This window comes from Pituophis catenifer, unplaced genomic scaffold, assembly GCF_029215685.1.
Source record: "Pituophis catenifer annectens isolate HBS135680 unplaced genomic scaffold, rPitCat1.0.hap2 SCAF_8, whole genome shotgun sequence".
In the NCBI taxonomy this organism is placed as follows: domain Eukaryota; kingdom Metazoa; phylum Chordata; class Lepidosauria; order Squamata; family Colubridae; genus Pituophis; species Pituophis catenifer.
Genome location: NW_027256888.1, coordinates 30,058,234 through 30,070,532, shown reverse-complemented (window position 1 = coordinate 30,070,532; position 12,299 = coordinate 30,058,234). Strand labels below are relative to the sequence as shown.

At 38.5% G+C, this 12,299-nt stretch overlaps 1 protein-coding gene across 1 annotated transcript in view; it reads left to right on the top strand.

The window, feature by feature from the left end:
• The window catches only part of CBR4 (carbonyl reductase 4), a 44,711-nt gene extending 36,607 nt beyond the window's left edge, over positions 1-8,104 (top strand). The window contains exon 6 of the mRNA XM_070948689.1: positions 7,844-8,104. Within this exon, the coding sequence (XP_070804790.1) occupies positions 7,844-8,022 (179 nt within the window). The 3' untranslated portion in view covers positions 8,023-8,104. The remainder of the gene's footprint in view (positions 1-7,843) is intronic.
• The last annotated feature ends 4,195 nt before the right edge of the window (positions 8,105-12,299 follow it).

The window sequence follows — 12,299 nt, the reverse complement described above, 5'->3', positions numbered from 1 at the left end:
AATACTAGTACATGACTGGAACTTTTCAGCTAAGAGGCCCTGTATCGCCTTCAAACCATGGTTTGACAAGGATTATGTAGAAGCCAAGAAAGCTGTCACTTTGGCTTATAAGATGTATAAAAGCAAGACTGGGAATGGTAATAAAACAAGTCTTAAACATCTTATTACCCTCAAAAAACAATATAAGCAATTGATTGCTCTTAAGAAGAGACAAGACACAAGGTCCTCCTGGGAACAGCTTATTATGGCTGCAAAGCAAAAGAACTCCTCTCTATTCTGGTGTCTAATAGCTAGACACCCTGACAGAATTCATACCCCATTAGACATCCACATACCTCCTACAACCTGGGAACTTCACTTTTGGAGAATGTACGAAGATCCGTCCGGTGAGAATATAAGGTCTACAATGAAGGACTTACCTAAATGGCCCCCAGTCTCAGAATATGAAATCAAACCGCTCATTGGCCAACTCAGGACTGGGAAGGCTCCAGGAGCTGACTCGGTTACTGCTGAATTACTGAAGAACAATTTGGAGTGATGGATACCAGTTCTGGCGGCGTTATTCACTTATATTGATTCCACTGGCTATGTCCCAGAAGATTGGGGCTTGGCAATTGTCCCAATTTTTAAAAAGGGAAAAAGAGATGACCCTGCCAATTATAGACCAATAAGTCTGCTAAACATAATCAGCAAACTTTACGACAAACACCTCCAAGATAAACTAAAGGATTTTGAGAATTTGATTGCTGAAAAGAAAGCCGGGTTTAGAGAGGGGAGAGGCACCACCGATCAGTGCTTAGTTCTTCATCACCTGATTGAAAAATGCATCTCAAATAGACCCGTATCATTATACGCCGGTTTTATAGATCTCAAGGCAGCCTTTGATACAGTTACTAGGAGTAAGCTATGAGAGAAGCTGGAAGCTGCCTCAGTTGACCACAGGCTTCTTCATCTATTACGTGCCCTACATACTAAAACATCCCTCAAGGTGAGGTGTAATATGAGGTGTAATATAATAATATGTAATATGTAATATCCCTCTCAAAGTGAGTTAAAACTCAAAAGGGGGTTGAACGGGTGCATTGTGGCCCCCCCGCTTTTCAACTTTTACATAAATGACATGGTAAAATAGCTAAACAAATCAAATCACCAACCCACAAAAATAAGTGACCGAAGCATTGCCCTCCTGCTCTATGCAGACAACACTGTGATCTTCTCCAGGACACCAGTAGGCCTTAAAAGAGCCTTGCAAGCCCTTCTCCAGTACTGTAATAATAATAAACTGGACATAAATTATGAGAAAACAAAGATCATGGCCTTTGCAAAAAGGCCAAAACTTTATTCATGGTATCTAATGGCCACAAAATAGAGCAGGTAACCACCTTCAAATACCTGGGGGTAGTCATTCAGGCCAATGGTTCAAAAAAAGCACATGGAGAATATGCAGCTGCCTTGGGTCAAAGATCAGTGAGCACCATTCTTAATTTTTTCTGCACAAAGGGAGGATACTATGTCCCTGCTGCTATTAAGTTTTTTGTAGGCAAGTCGCTAGCTCAGCTCCTTTATGGGACCTTGCTCGGACCGTCAGCTTCAAGTTTTCTTCTGTGCCTGGAGACAGGATTGATAAAAGTCAAAGCAAGAATCTATATAGCGTCTTTAAATCTCTGGCTAAAGCTTAACTTCTTTCTGCAAGGTCTTGCTCCATTAATTCTCCAAGACAAATTATCTTCATCATGGATCAAGGCTGTCAAATCCAACCTTGCCAAATTAGGTTTCTCCCCAGCTTTAATACTCAAGATGGACTATGATCTAGCAAGACAAACCTTGCAACAAAGGGTGGAGGACATCGAGAGGCAGGTGGATTTAGGGAAAGCTCCGCTGTTCCTGGCTCCAGATGCCACTAGATGTTTGTTGCTCCTGCCAACTTAGTCAGTTGGAATCAGCAAACCACCAAAAAGTATTTGCACTTACACGGTGCCATGCACTTCCATTGGCTGTTCTGTATGGCAAGTATAAAAGAATACCATTCATGGAAAGACTCTGTCCCTGCAGCTCAGGAGAGGTGGAGACTGTGGGACACATGCTCCTTAGATTTTATGGAGATTAGGAAAAAACATTCTGCCAATAACTGCAAGGTATCCTGGCCGCTTTGACACTACCTGTGTTCAGTGGCTGCTTAAGGATGACAGGCCATAACTACAGCACAGGTGGCCAGATTCTGCGCAGCAGCACTGGGGATTTGTCACAAATACGTGTCTTCTTCACCATAGCGATGTATATAACAACTGTGGCTAACCTTTGCACTGCTTACCATTTCCTTTTTAGCGTTGAACCCACAACCGGCTACACAGTTTGCAACTATTGTATAGTCAGACCATGTATAATAGACACTGGATTTTATTATAGATTTAGTTGTCATTTATTATTTTAAACTAGAAGTCTTAAGTAAATATATACGGAGTGCTTTTATTTGTTTCCCATCTAAGACTGTAATAATAATAAATGATTGATTGAGTCCTCTGGTACTGTTTCCCGAAAATAAGACCCTGTCTTATATTTTTTTTGAACCCTGAAATAAGCGCTTGGCCTTATTTTCAGGGAGGTCTTATTATTTTGGGGCGTGTGGAGCAAGATGGGGCTCCTCTTGCCATCTTACCTGATTTCCAGCTCTGCGTTTAAATATTTTCGGGGAGGGCTTATATTCAGGGGGAGGCTTATTTTAGCGCATGCACTTAAAAGCCTGATTGGGCTTATTATCAAGGATGTCTTATTTTTGGGGAAACAGGGTAGTTCCCTGGGGCTCCAGGATTTTTGAAAGATGTGGTACGGTGGTTCTGAGATGACATCTGTCAGCTCCTTTAGAACTCTGCGATGTAGTCTGTCAGGTCCCGGTGATTTGTATTCGTCAAGATCAGACATGTGTTCTCTTACTATTTTTTTTGCTTATTTTAACTTTTATTTCCAGTCTGTCTTTTACAGTTATGTTTTTGGTAGGTTGGGCTATAGTTTCTTTTTGCATGAAAACGATGCAAAGAATGAGTTAAGCAGCTGTGCTTTCTCTCTGTTGCCTATTACTTCCTTGCTGTCTTCTCTCTTTAGTGGACCAACTGTTTCCTTGAATTTTTTTTCTTGTTATTTATATGTTGGAAGAAACTTTTTTATTATCTTTGATTTTTGTTGCAAGTCTTTGTTTATTCTGAGCCTTTGCTTTCCTGACTTTGTCTTTGCAGATTCTGGCTATCTGCTGATATTCTGTCTTAGTTGTGTGTCCCTCTTTCCATTTTTTGTACTTGTCCTTTTTGTCTTTCAATTTGTCAGAGAGATCTTTATGCAGCTATGCTGGTTTCTTCTTGGATTTCTTGTTTTTCTTTCTCATTGGTATTGTGCTGGTCTGGGCTTTTATGATATTTTTTCAGAGTTTCCCAAGATACTTGAGTTGTTTTCCCCTTTAGGATTTTCAACCAAGGAATCTTTCCCAAGTTCTCTCTGAGTTTATTAAAATCAGCTCTTTTAAAATCTAAGACTCTGGTATCATTATGTTCTATTGCTTGTGTTTGTGTTATGTTGAATTCTGTTATGACATGGTCACTCTCACCTACGGTTCCTGCAGTTTCAACTCCCTCTATCACGTCTTCTCTGTTTGTAAGTATTAAGTCCAGTATGGCTATCCCTCTAGTTGCCTCCTCTACCTTTTGGACAAGAAAGTTGTTAGCTAGGTTGGTTAGGAACCTATTTGATTTCTCACCTGGTGCAGAATTAGTCTTCCAATTGATGTCAGGGTAATTGAAGTCCCCCATTACTATTGTAGTGTGTTTCCTACATATATTTGTTAGTTGGTTAGCAAAAAGGACATTTTTTTTTCTGCTTGATTGGGTGGCCTATAGTATACACCTATGGCAATGTCATTCTTTTTTTCTTTTATAATGATCCATATGCATTCTAGTAGGTTTTCGTCTTTGGTTTCATGCATTTCTGTAGCAATATAGTGGTCCTTTACATACAGTGCAACTCCACCTTTTATGGGGTCTGGGTTTTTTTGAACAGTTTATAGCCTTCTATCAGTATGTTCCAGTCACAGGTTTCATCCCACCAAATTTCTGTTATTCCAACTATATCAACTATATCACATGTATTAATAGTTCAAGTTCACCCTGTTTGTTCCCCAGACTTTGTGCATTTGTATATAGGCACTTGAGATCTTTATGTTTGACTCTGGATATGCTTCCTATGTCTCCTATTTGGTGTTTGAGTTTGTCTTCCTTCCCATCTCTCTTTACTTCATTATTTGACTTCCTTTCTGGGGGTTTTTGCTTGGAATTAGGTCCTGGAGATCCTAAAGATTTGCCACTCTCCCCCCTCAATTTTAGTTTAAAGCCTTCCTGATAAGTTGAGCCAGTCGTTTTCCGAAAACATTCTTCCCAGTCCTTGTGAGGTGCGGCCCATCCCTTGCCAAAAGCCCATCATGGAGATAGTACAGACCATGATCCAGGAATCCAAAGTTTTTTTGGCAACACCAACCCTTTAACCAGTGGTTCACTTCTAAATTCTTTGTACTCTTACCGGATGTTGTCCTTTCATTGGCAGTACAGATGAAAAAACTACTTGTGCACCTAAATCCTTGACTTTCTTGCCTAGCTGCTCGTAATCACTCAATATTGGTTTTTGTGTCATTTGTCCCTATGTGTAGTAGTAGAAAAGGTTAATAATCTGTGGGTTGTATTATTTTGGTTAGGTTCTTTTTGTTTAATATATGTTTTATTTGTAATTTTCCTTTAACAACCATACATATTTTGTGAACAGTGTACTGACTGGGTCAATATATTTTTTACTCAATGCTAATATTAATAATACAATCAAATATACATAATCTTTGTCTTCCGACTAATCTTAATATACACATTGTAGCTATAATAGATTCTTTTATACCTCAGTGTATATAATACTATTTCCCAATTTGTACTCATTCCTCCCCCCCCCCAGAAAAAAGCTTTTCCAGGCTTTTTATGTTTTAAAGCTTCACTTCTGAGTCTTTAATCTTTGTCTATGTATCCAGTCGCTGCTTTCTTAATGTTTGGAGATTATTTTTTAAAATTCTTTTACTTAGGTTAGATCAGGGGTGAAATGCTCCCGGTTCGGACCGGATTTCCCGATCCGGTAGCAATAGCGGCGGGTGGTTTGCAGAACCAGTAGCAAAAATCCCTGCCCCCCCCCAAGCTGAGCCACGCAATCATCAGAGGCTTGTTTTTACTTTTAAAAGCATTTTTGCCGAAAAAATGTTTTTAAAAGTAAAAAAAAAAGCCTCTGATGATTACGCGGCTCAGTTGGGATCGTCAGAGCCTTTTAAAAGCATGTTTTCTACAACCTCTTTGGCCAAAGATGATGTAGAAAAAATGCTTTTAAAAGTAAAAAGAAAAAAGAAAGCTGGCCATGCCCATCCAGTCACATTACCCCCCACCAAGCCACGCCCACCGGTAGTAACAGATTTTACATTTCACCATTGAGTTAGATCTCTAGAATAAAAGTTGGAAGTTGTCTCACCCAGTTTCAATGCTCTGTCCACAAACCACTTCAGCACAATTATTGTCCCAGTTGTCACAGTTTGTAACTTGCCAAAAATGTCCATCGTCAAAAAGCTGTTTGGTAGAGCTTTCTTCGGACCTAACAAGGAAATTGCAGTTTCCTCATGGTTGACAAAGCACCTCTCCTTCCTTCCCCAGCCCTCCAGGGCGGCTTTGACCCCGTAGGGTCTCCCGGCAAGCAGATACCAGCTGATTTTCATGGAGCTCGGCGGAGCTCCACTATTTTCAGCCATTCCCGCTGTGGCACCAACTAGTTCTCTCATTATGGTTAGGTTGAGAATTGAATCTCCTATCACCAACACTCGCCCTTTTTTTCTTAGGGAGGTTTGGGGTATTTTTCTATCTATCACAGAAGCATTTGATGGTGCTACTTTTTTAGGAACACTTAATGATACTTATTCTCAATGTGTCTGCATGTTTTCTTTTAGGGAGAGTCCATGAAATTGATTGCTTAGCACCAGTGGGGCTGCATCAAAGTGGGTTGGGTTGGACAGGGATTGTATACAAGGTTTGTGTTTTTTTCTATGAGTGACATGTTTCCAATAGGTCTTCTTCCACTAAGGATCAATTCTTTTAGAAGTTGTTTGCTCATTATTATGTTCAATTTGGGCATATTCATCTTGCAAGATTTGAGGTTTCTCATTTTGTAGGTTGAATTTCAGAGTGGTTAGAGTTTCCTCTAGACTCTTTACTTTTTCTTCTAGTAACTTGATTAATTTACATTTGGTACATATATAGTTTGGGTATTCTATGGACATAAGTGTATACATGGAACGTGTTCTACAGATCACAATAGTATCAGTTTCTTTTTCCATGTGTATTTAAAAAAAATTGAAAATGAAAAACTGGCTAGTCATACAGTGGAATACTTTGATGTATGCGATGGAGCATTGTCCTGCATAAAAATCATGGTCTTCTTAAAAGATGCAGACTTTTTCCTGTACCACAGTGTCTTCTAAAAACTGGCAGTAGGTTGATTTTGAGTCCCATCTTCAACCCCAAAAGGTCCAACTAGCTCATATTTCATAATACCAGCTCATACTATTACCCTATCTTGCTGGCATCAGTGTCGAAGTAGAGCTCTGTGACCATTACTGATGTAGCTACGGGCCCAATCATCTCGTCTATCAAGAGTTACTCTCATCTCATCAGTCCATAAAATCTTTGAAAAATCTGTCTTCAGATATTTCTTGGCCCAGTCTTGCCGTTTCAACTTATGTGTCTTGTTCAGTGATGGTCGAGTTTCAGCCTTCCTTACCTGGGCCATGTCTCTGAGCACTGAATACCTTGTACTTCTGGGCACTCCAGATAGTTGCAGTTCTGGAATATGACAGCACTTGAGGATAATGGGTTCCTGGTAGCTTCATACTTGATTCTTCTCAAATCTTTGACAGTTAATTTGTGTCTTTTTTTCTCAACACATTTCTTGTGACCCTGTTGACTATTTGCAACAAAATGTGTGATGGTTCTGTGATCACGCCCCAATATCTTAGCAATTTCAAGAGTGCTGCATCCCTCTGAAAGACTTTCTACAATTTTTAACTTTTCAGAGTCAGTTAAATCTCTTTTTAAGCCCATTTTGCCTGAGGAAAAGAAACTGCCTAATAATTATGCACACCTTGATATTGGGTGTTGATCTTGGGCCACACCCTCCCTCATTACACAAATACACATTACCTGAGGATTCAAGTTTATATAGAATGGAGGTGGAAAATATGCATAAAATTATGCATAGTGAGTCAAAATACTCACTTGCCTAATAATTGTGCACACAGTGTACAGATTCTGAGTGAAACTTCCAGGTTTACATCCCAAGAGAAAAATATATTTCTCAATCATAATCTCTGCTGATTTTATTAAATGTGCATGTCTCTTCATTATACTTCGCTAAAATTGCAATTCTACATATACTTTATTTGGAGCAAGTCCTACTAAGAACTGTCAGACTGCTGAATGGGCATGCAAATAAACATTAAGACTATGAATATGAATTATCCTTCTATGATAATGTATGTGTGTTTTTGTGTCTATACCATGTATAAAATATTTCAATTAGTTTTAAGAGTGTGTTTGCAGTATGTAGTAAAGTAGGAAGTATGTAAACCTCCGTCAGATCTGTGTACAACTGCCTTTTTCACTTCAATGCAATTATTTTTCTTGAAATGACTCCTAGTTGTCCAGCTGTGATATATGCATTTTGAAGTCATATGACACTAATGCCAGGAGAATTTTATTTCATAAACTCCTCCCTCTTCTTTTTTTAGGCTTCATTCATACAGATATGACAGCCCATTTGAAAGAAGAAGAGTTGAAAAAAACAATTCCTCTTGGAAGATTTGGTCAGCCACAGGAAGTTGCCCAAAGTATTGCATTCCTTTTAGAAACTCCTTATGTAACAGGCCTTGTTTTGGTTGTAGATGGAGGCTTGCAGCTTCTGATTTAAACACTATAAATTCTACATGAAAAGTTATTCAGCAACTTTAAAAATTCCCAAAGAGATCTAAGCAGTATCCTTCTTATTACATTTTAACTCAAATTAAAAGAAAGAAAACATAACAAGGTTCTATTTTAGTTGTGTTTGAAAATATAAGAGAGGATTAAAATAAATATATTCTAAAATCTATTAATAGACTATTGTATTTTTCCTGCAAAATTGGCAAATGGAACATTGGATATGTTGACATTTTTGTGAGATGGCCCAGTGAGGGGTTCATCTATTTCTTTTGATGGCCCAATCAGAAGAAATAGATGAACTCTTTGCCAACCAGTTAACAAATGTATGTAGGAAGTATACCACAGTAGTAATGGGAGACTTTAACTATCCAGATATCAACTGGGAGACCAACTCTGCAGCAAGTGGGAGATCAAACATTTCTAACCAATCTAACTGACACCTTTATCATCCAAAAGGTAGAGAAGGGAACTAGAAGTAAAGCTATACTGGACCTAATTCTTACTAAGAAGTGATGGAGTTGAAATTGCTGGAACTTTGAGTGAAAGTGACCACATCATACTGGAATTCAATATAACACAAGCAATAGAAAATAATCAAACCAGTGTTTTAAACTTTAAAAGAGCTGATTTTAACAAACTCGGAGAGACCCTAGGAAAGATTCCATGGATGAAAATCCTAAAGGGAAAAAAAAACCTCAAGAAGCTGGGAAACTGAAAAATGTGATCATAAAAGCCAATTCCAGCACAATACCACTGAAAAAGAAAAACAAGAAATTCAATAAGAAACCAGCATGGCTGCACAAAGATCTCTCTGACAAACTGAAAGACAAAAAGGACAAGCACAGAAAATGGAAAGAGGGACACGTAACTAGGGCTGATTATCAGCAGATAGCCAGAACATGCAAAGAGGAAGTCAGGAAAGCAAAGAGTGAACTAAGGCTTGCTACAAAAGTCAAAGATAATTGAAAAAGTTTCAACATATTTATAACAAGAAAAAAGTTAAGGAAACAAACAGTAGGTCCACTAAAGAGAGAAGATGGCAAGGAAGTAACTGGCAGTAGGGAGAAAACAGCTGCTTAACTCATTCTTTGCATCAGTCTTCATATAAAAAGAAATTATAGCCCAACGTACCGAAAAAACTACTGTAAAAGACAACTAGAAATAAAAATTAAAATAGGCAAAAAATGGCAAGACCTTGATGAATATAAATCACTGGGACCTGACAGATTACATCCCAGATTTCTAAAGGAGCTGGCAGATGTTATCTCAGAACCACTGTACCATGTCTTTCAAAAATCCTGGAGCACAGGGGAAGTACCTGAGGATTGGAAAAGTGCTGATGTGGTTCCCATCTCCCCCCCCCAAAAAAAGGTGGGGGAGGAACAGACCCAGGAAACCACAGACTAATTAGTCTAACATCAATATCTGGGAAGATCCTGGAAAAGATAATCAAAAAACAGATCTGCGAACAACTAGAAGCAAATAAAATTATAACCAGTAGCCAGCACAGGTTTGTTAAAAACAGATAATGCAAACCAATCTTATTTCATTCTTTGATAAAGTCACTAAATTAGTAGACCAGCGAAATGCTGTGGACATAGTATACTTGGATTTCAGTAAGGTATTTGACAAAGTGGACCACAATCTACTTTTTGATAAGCTAGAAAAATGTGGAATAGACAACATCACCACCAGATCAATTTGTAGCTGACTAACAAACCGTACTCAATGAATAATCCTTAATGGTACTACATCCACATGGAGAGAAGTAAGCAGTGGGGTACCACAAAGCTCCGTCTTAGGCCCAGTACTCTTCAATATCTTTATCAATGACTTAGATGAAGGAATAGAAGGGGAACTCATCAAATTTGCAGATGACACTGGCAGGAATAGCCAGTACACCAGAGGACAAACTCAGGATCTAAAAAGATCTTGACAAACTTGAACAATGGGCCCTATCCAACAAAATGAATTTCAATGTGGAGAAAAGCAAAGCTTTACATTTAGGCAGGAGAAATCAAAGGTACAGATTAGGCAAGACCTGACTCAAAACAGTAACTGTGAGAGGAACCTTGGAGTCCTAGTGGATGATCGCTTGAATATGAGCCAGCAGCAGGCAAAAAAGCTAATACAATCCTGGATATGAATATGAATATATGAATACATCTGAAGTATTAGTACTGCTGAAACTGGAAGCGTCGCGGCAACACTGGCTGAAAAAATAGCGGGCTCTGACAAGCTCCATGAAAATCCAGCCGGACAAACCATTGTCGGGGGGGTCTTCGGACCGGAACTGTCCTGTAGGGATGGTTTGAAAGGAGAGGTGTCTCGGACGACGAAGAGGAACAGGCAAGTTCCTCGAAAGGTCAGAGGCAGCTCTTCGGACTGGCAGCAGGGGTGGCAGCCATTGTAAAATGACCACTCTGAAGCTGGGGCAACTGGACTAAATTTTTGTGCAGGAGCAGTGTTTGAACGGAGTGCTGGTACCGGGTGAGTGATTGGCCAACTCACAGGTAAAAGAAAATTTTGAATTGGAACATTAAAAGGTGTCCCAGAGCTGAAATGAGCGGCTAATTGGCACTTGGGAAATTCTATGGAGGGAGAAGAACAAAGAGGAAGCTAGAATATTAAAGCCCAAGAAAGTTTTCGTATCTATAATTGGATTTGGAGAAACTAAAAATAATAAAAGAAAATCCAAGGAAAAGTATTTTTTATGTGGATTTAAAATATTTTTGACAGCTTTGACATTTAGTTGGTTCGAGAATATTGTGGATTTGAGAGAGACATCTGCTGGCAGAAAGAGAGTACTGCAATATTTGTTGGAAGATAGAATAGAAAGTACAGCTGTGACCTTGACTATTAAAAGATAATTTGGAAACGGGGAACTTTTAAGGAGTATTCGTCTTTCTACATTGCTTGGTTTCAATTCTCAACAACTGTGGAAGATAACAAATCTTTAACTTAGAATGGACTGGATAAATACTTGAATTGGACATTATTTGAAAACAAAAAGAGACTATATGGACTGTAAATTTTAATTAAATTGTAAATTTTAATTAAATGTGATATAATTCAAAAGTGTTAATTTCTTAAATTGGCAATATGGAGTCTTGGATGTGTGAGGAATTAATTGAGATGTTTAAAAATATGTGTTAAGTCACTAAAGGGTAATAAAAAGTCAGAAATTTTGCTGGAACACACAGAACAGGAAATAGGGGAGATCAGAGGTGGGTTTCAGCAGGTTCTGACCAGTTCTGGAGAACCAGTAGTGGAAATTTTGAGTAGTTCGGAGAACTGGTAAATACCACCTCTGACTGGCCCTGCCTCATCTATTCTCTGCCTCTCGAGTCCCAGCTGATCGGGAGGAAATGGGGATTTTGCAGTAACTTTCCTCTGAACTGGGGAGGGAATGGAGATTTTACAGTATCCTTCCTCTGCCACACCTACCAAACCATGCCATGCCTGTTAAGGATATTGTTGTGTTACCAACCAGCAGAGTAAGTGCACAGAGAAACGGTACTGAGAGCAATGAATACAATACATACAAACTGGTTTAACAAAGCTTTTACTTTGTAGTGAAAAACAATTGCATAGTCTTTAGTCAATCCAAGTCTTTAGCCATTCAAATCAGTCCGAAGTTACAGAATACATTTAAAGTGATAGAACACATATATTGCCTGGACAACTTGTTAGGTTTACATCATATCCTAACATTCTCCCCTTTGGACAGGCTAATATATACCTGTTCAAATTCTCAAGCCATAGCTTTCGCAACATATTTTATGTTTAATTGCACCCTACGCTTTGGTGAAATTATCAGCAACATTGTTTTCAATATTCTAACTGAACCATATTACTTTGAATACTCTGACGAACGTTCAAATAACGAATATCAGTATATTTCTATCTTGTCTTAACTTCTAAATTTGTTGCCATTTTTATAGCAACTTGGTTATCCTCATAAATTACAATAGGATAATCTACCTTTAATCCTACATCAATCATTAATTGTTTGTAGTAAATTAAATCAGTACATACTAGTGACAAGCATGAAAATTCTGCTTCCATAGTGGATAAACTAATATGCTTCTGCCTTATTGACTTCCATCCTATTAAACAATTACCTAACATTATCGCAATACCTGATGTAAACTTTCTGGTGGTCAAATCAGTAGCGAAATTAGCATCAGCATATGCGCTCAGTGTAAGATCACGGTTAGGTTCTAAATATAATGCATAATGCATTGTCATCTTTAAGTATCTCAA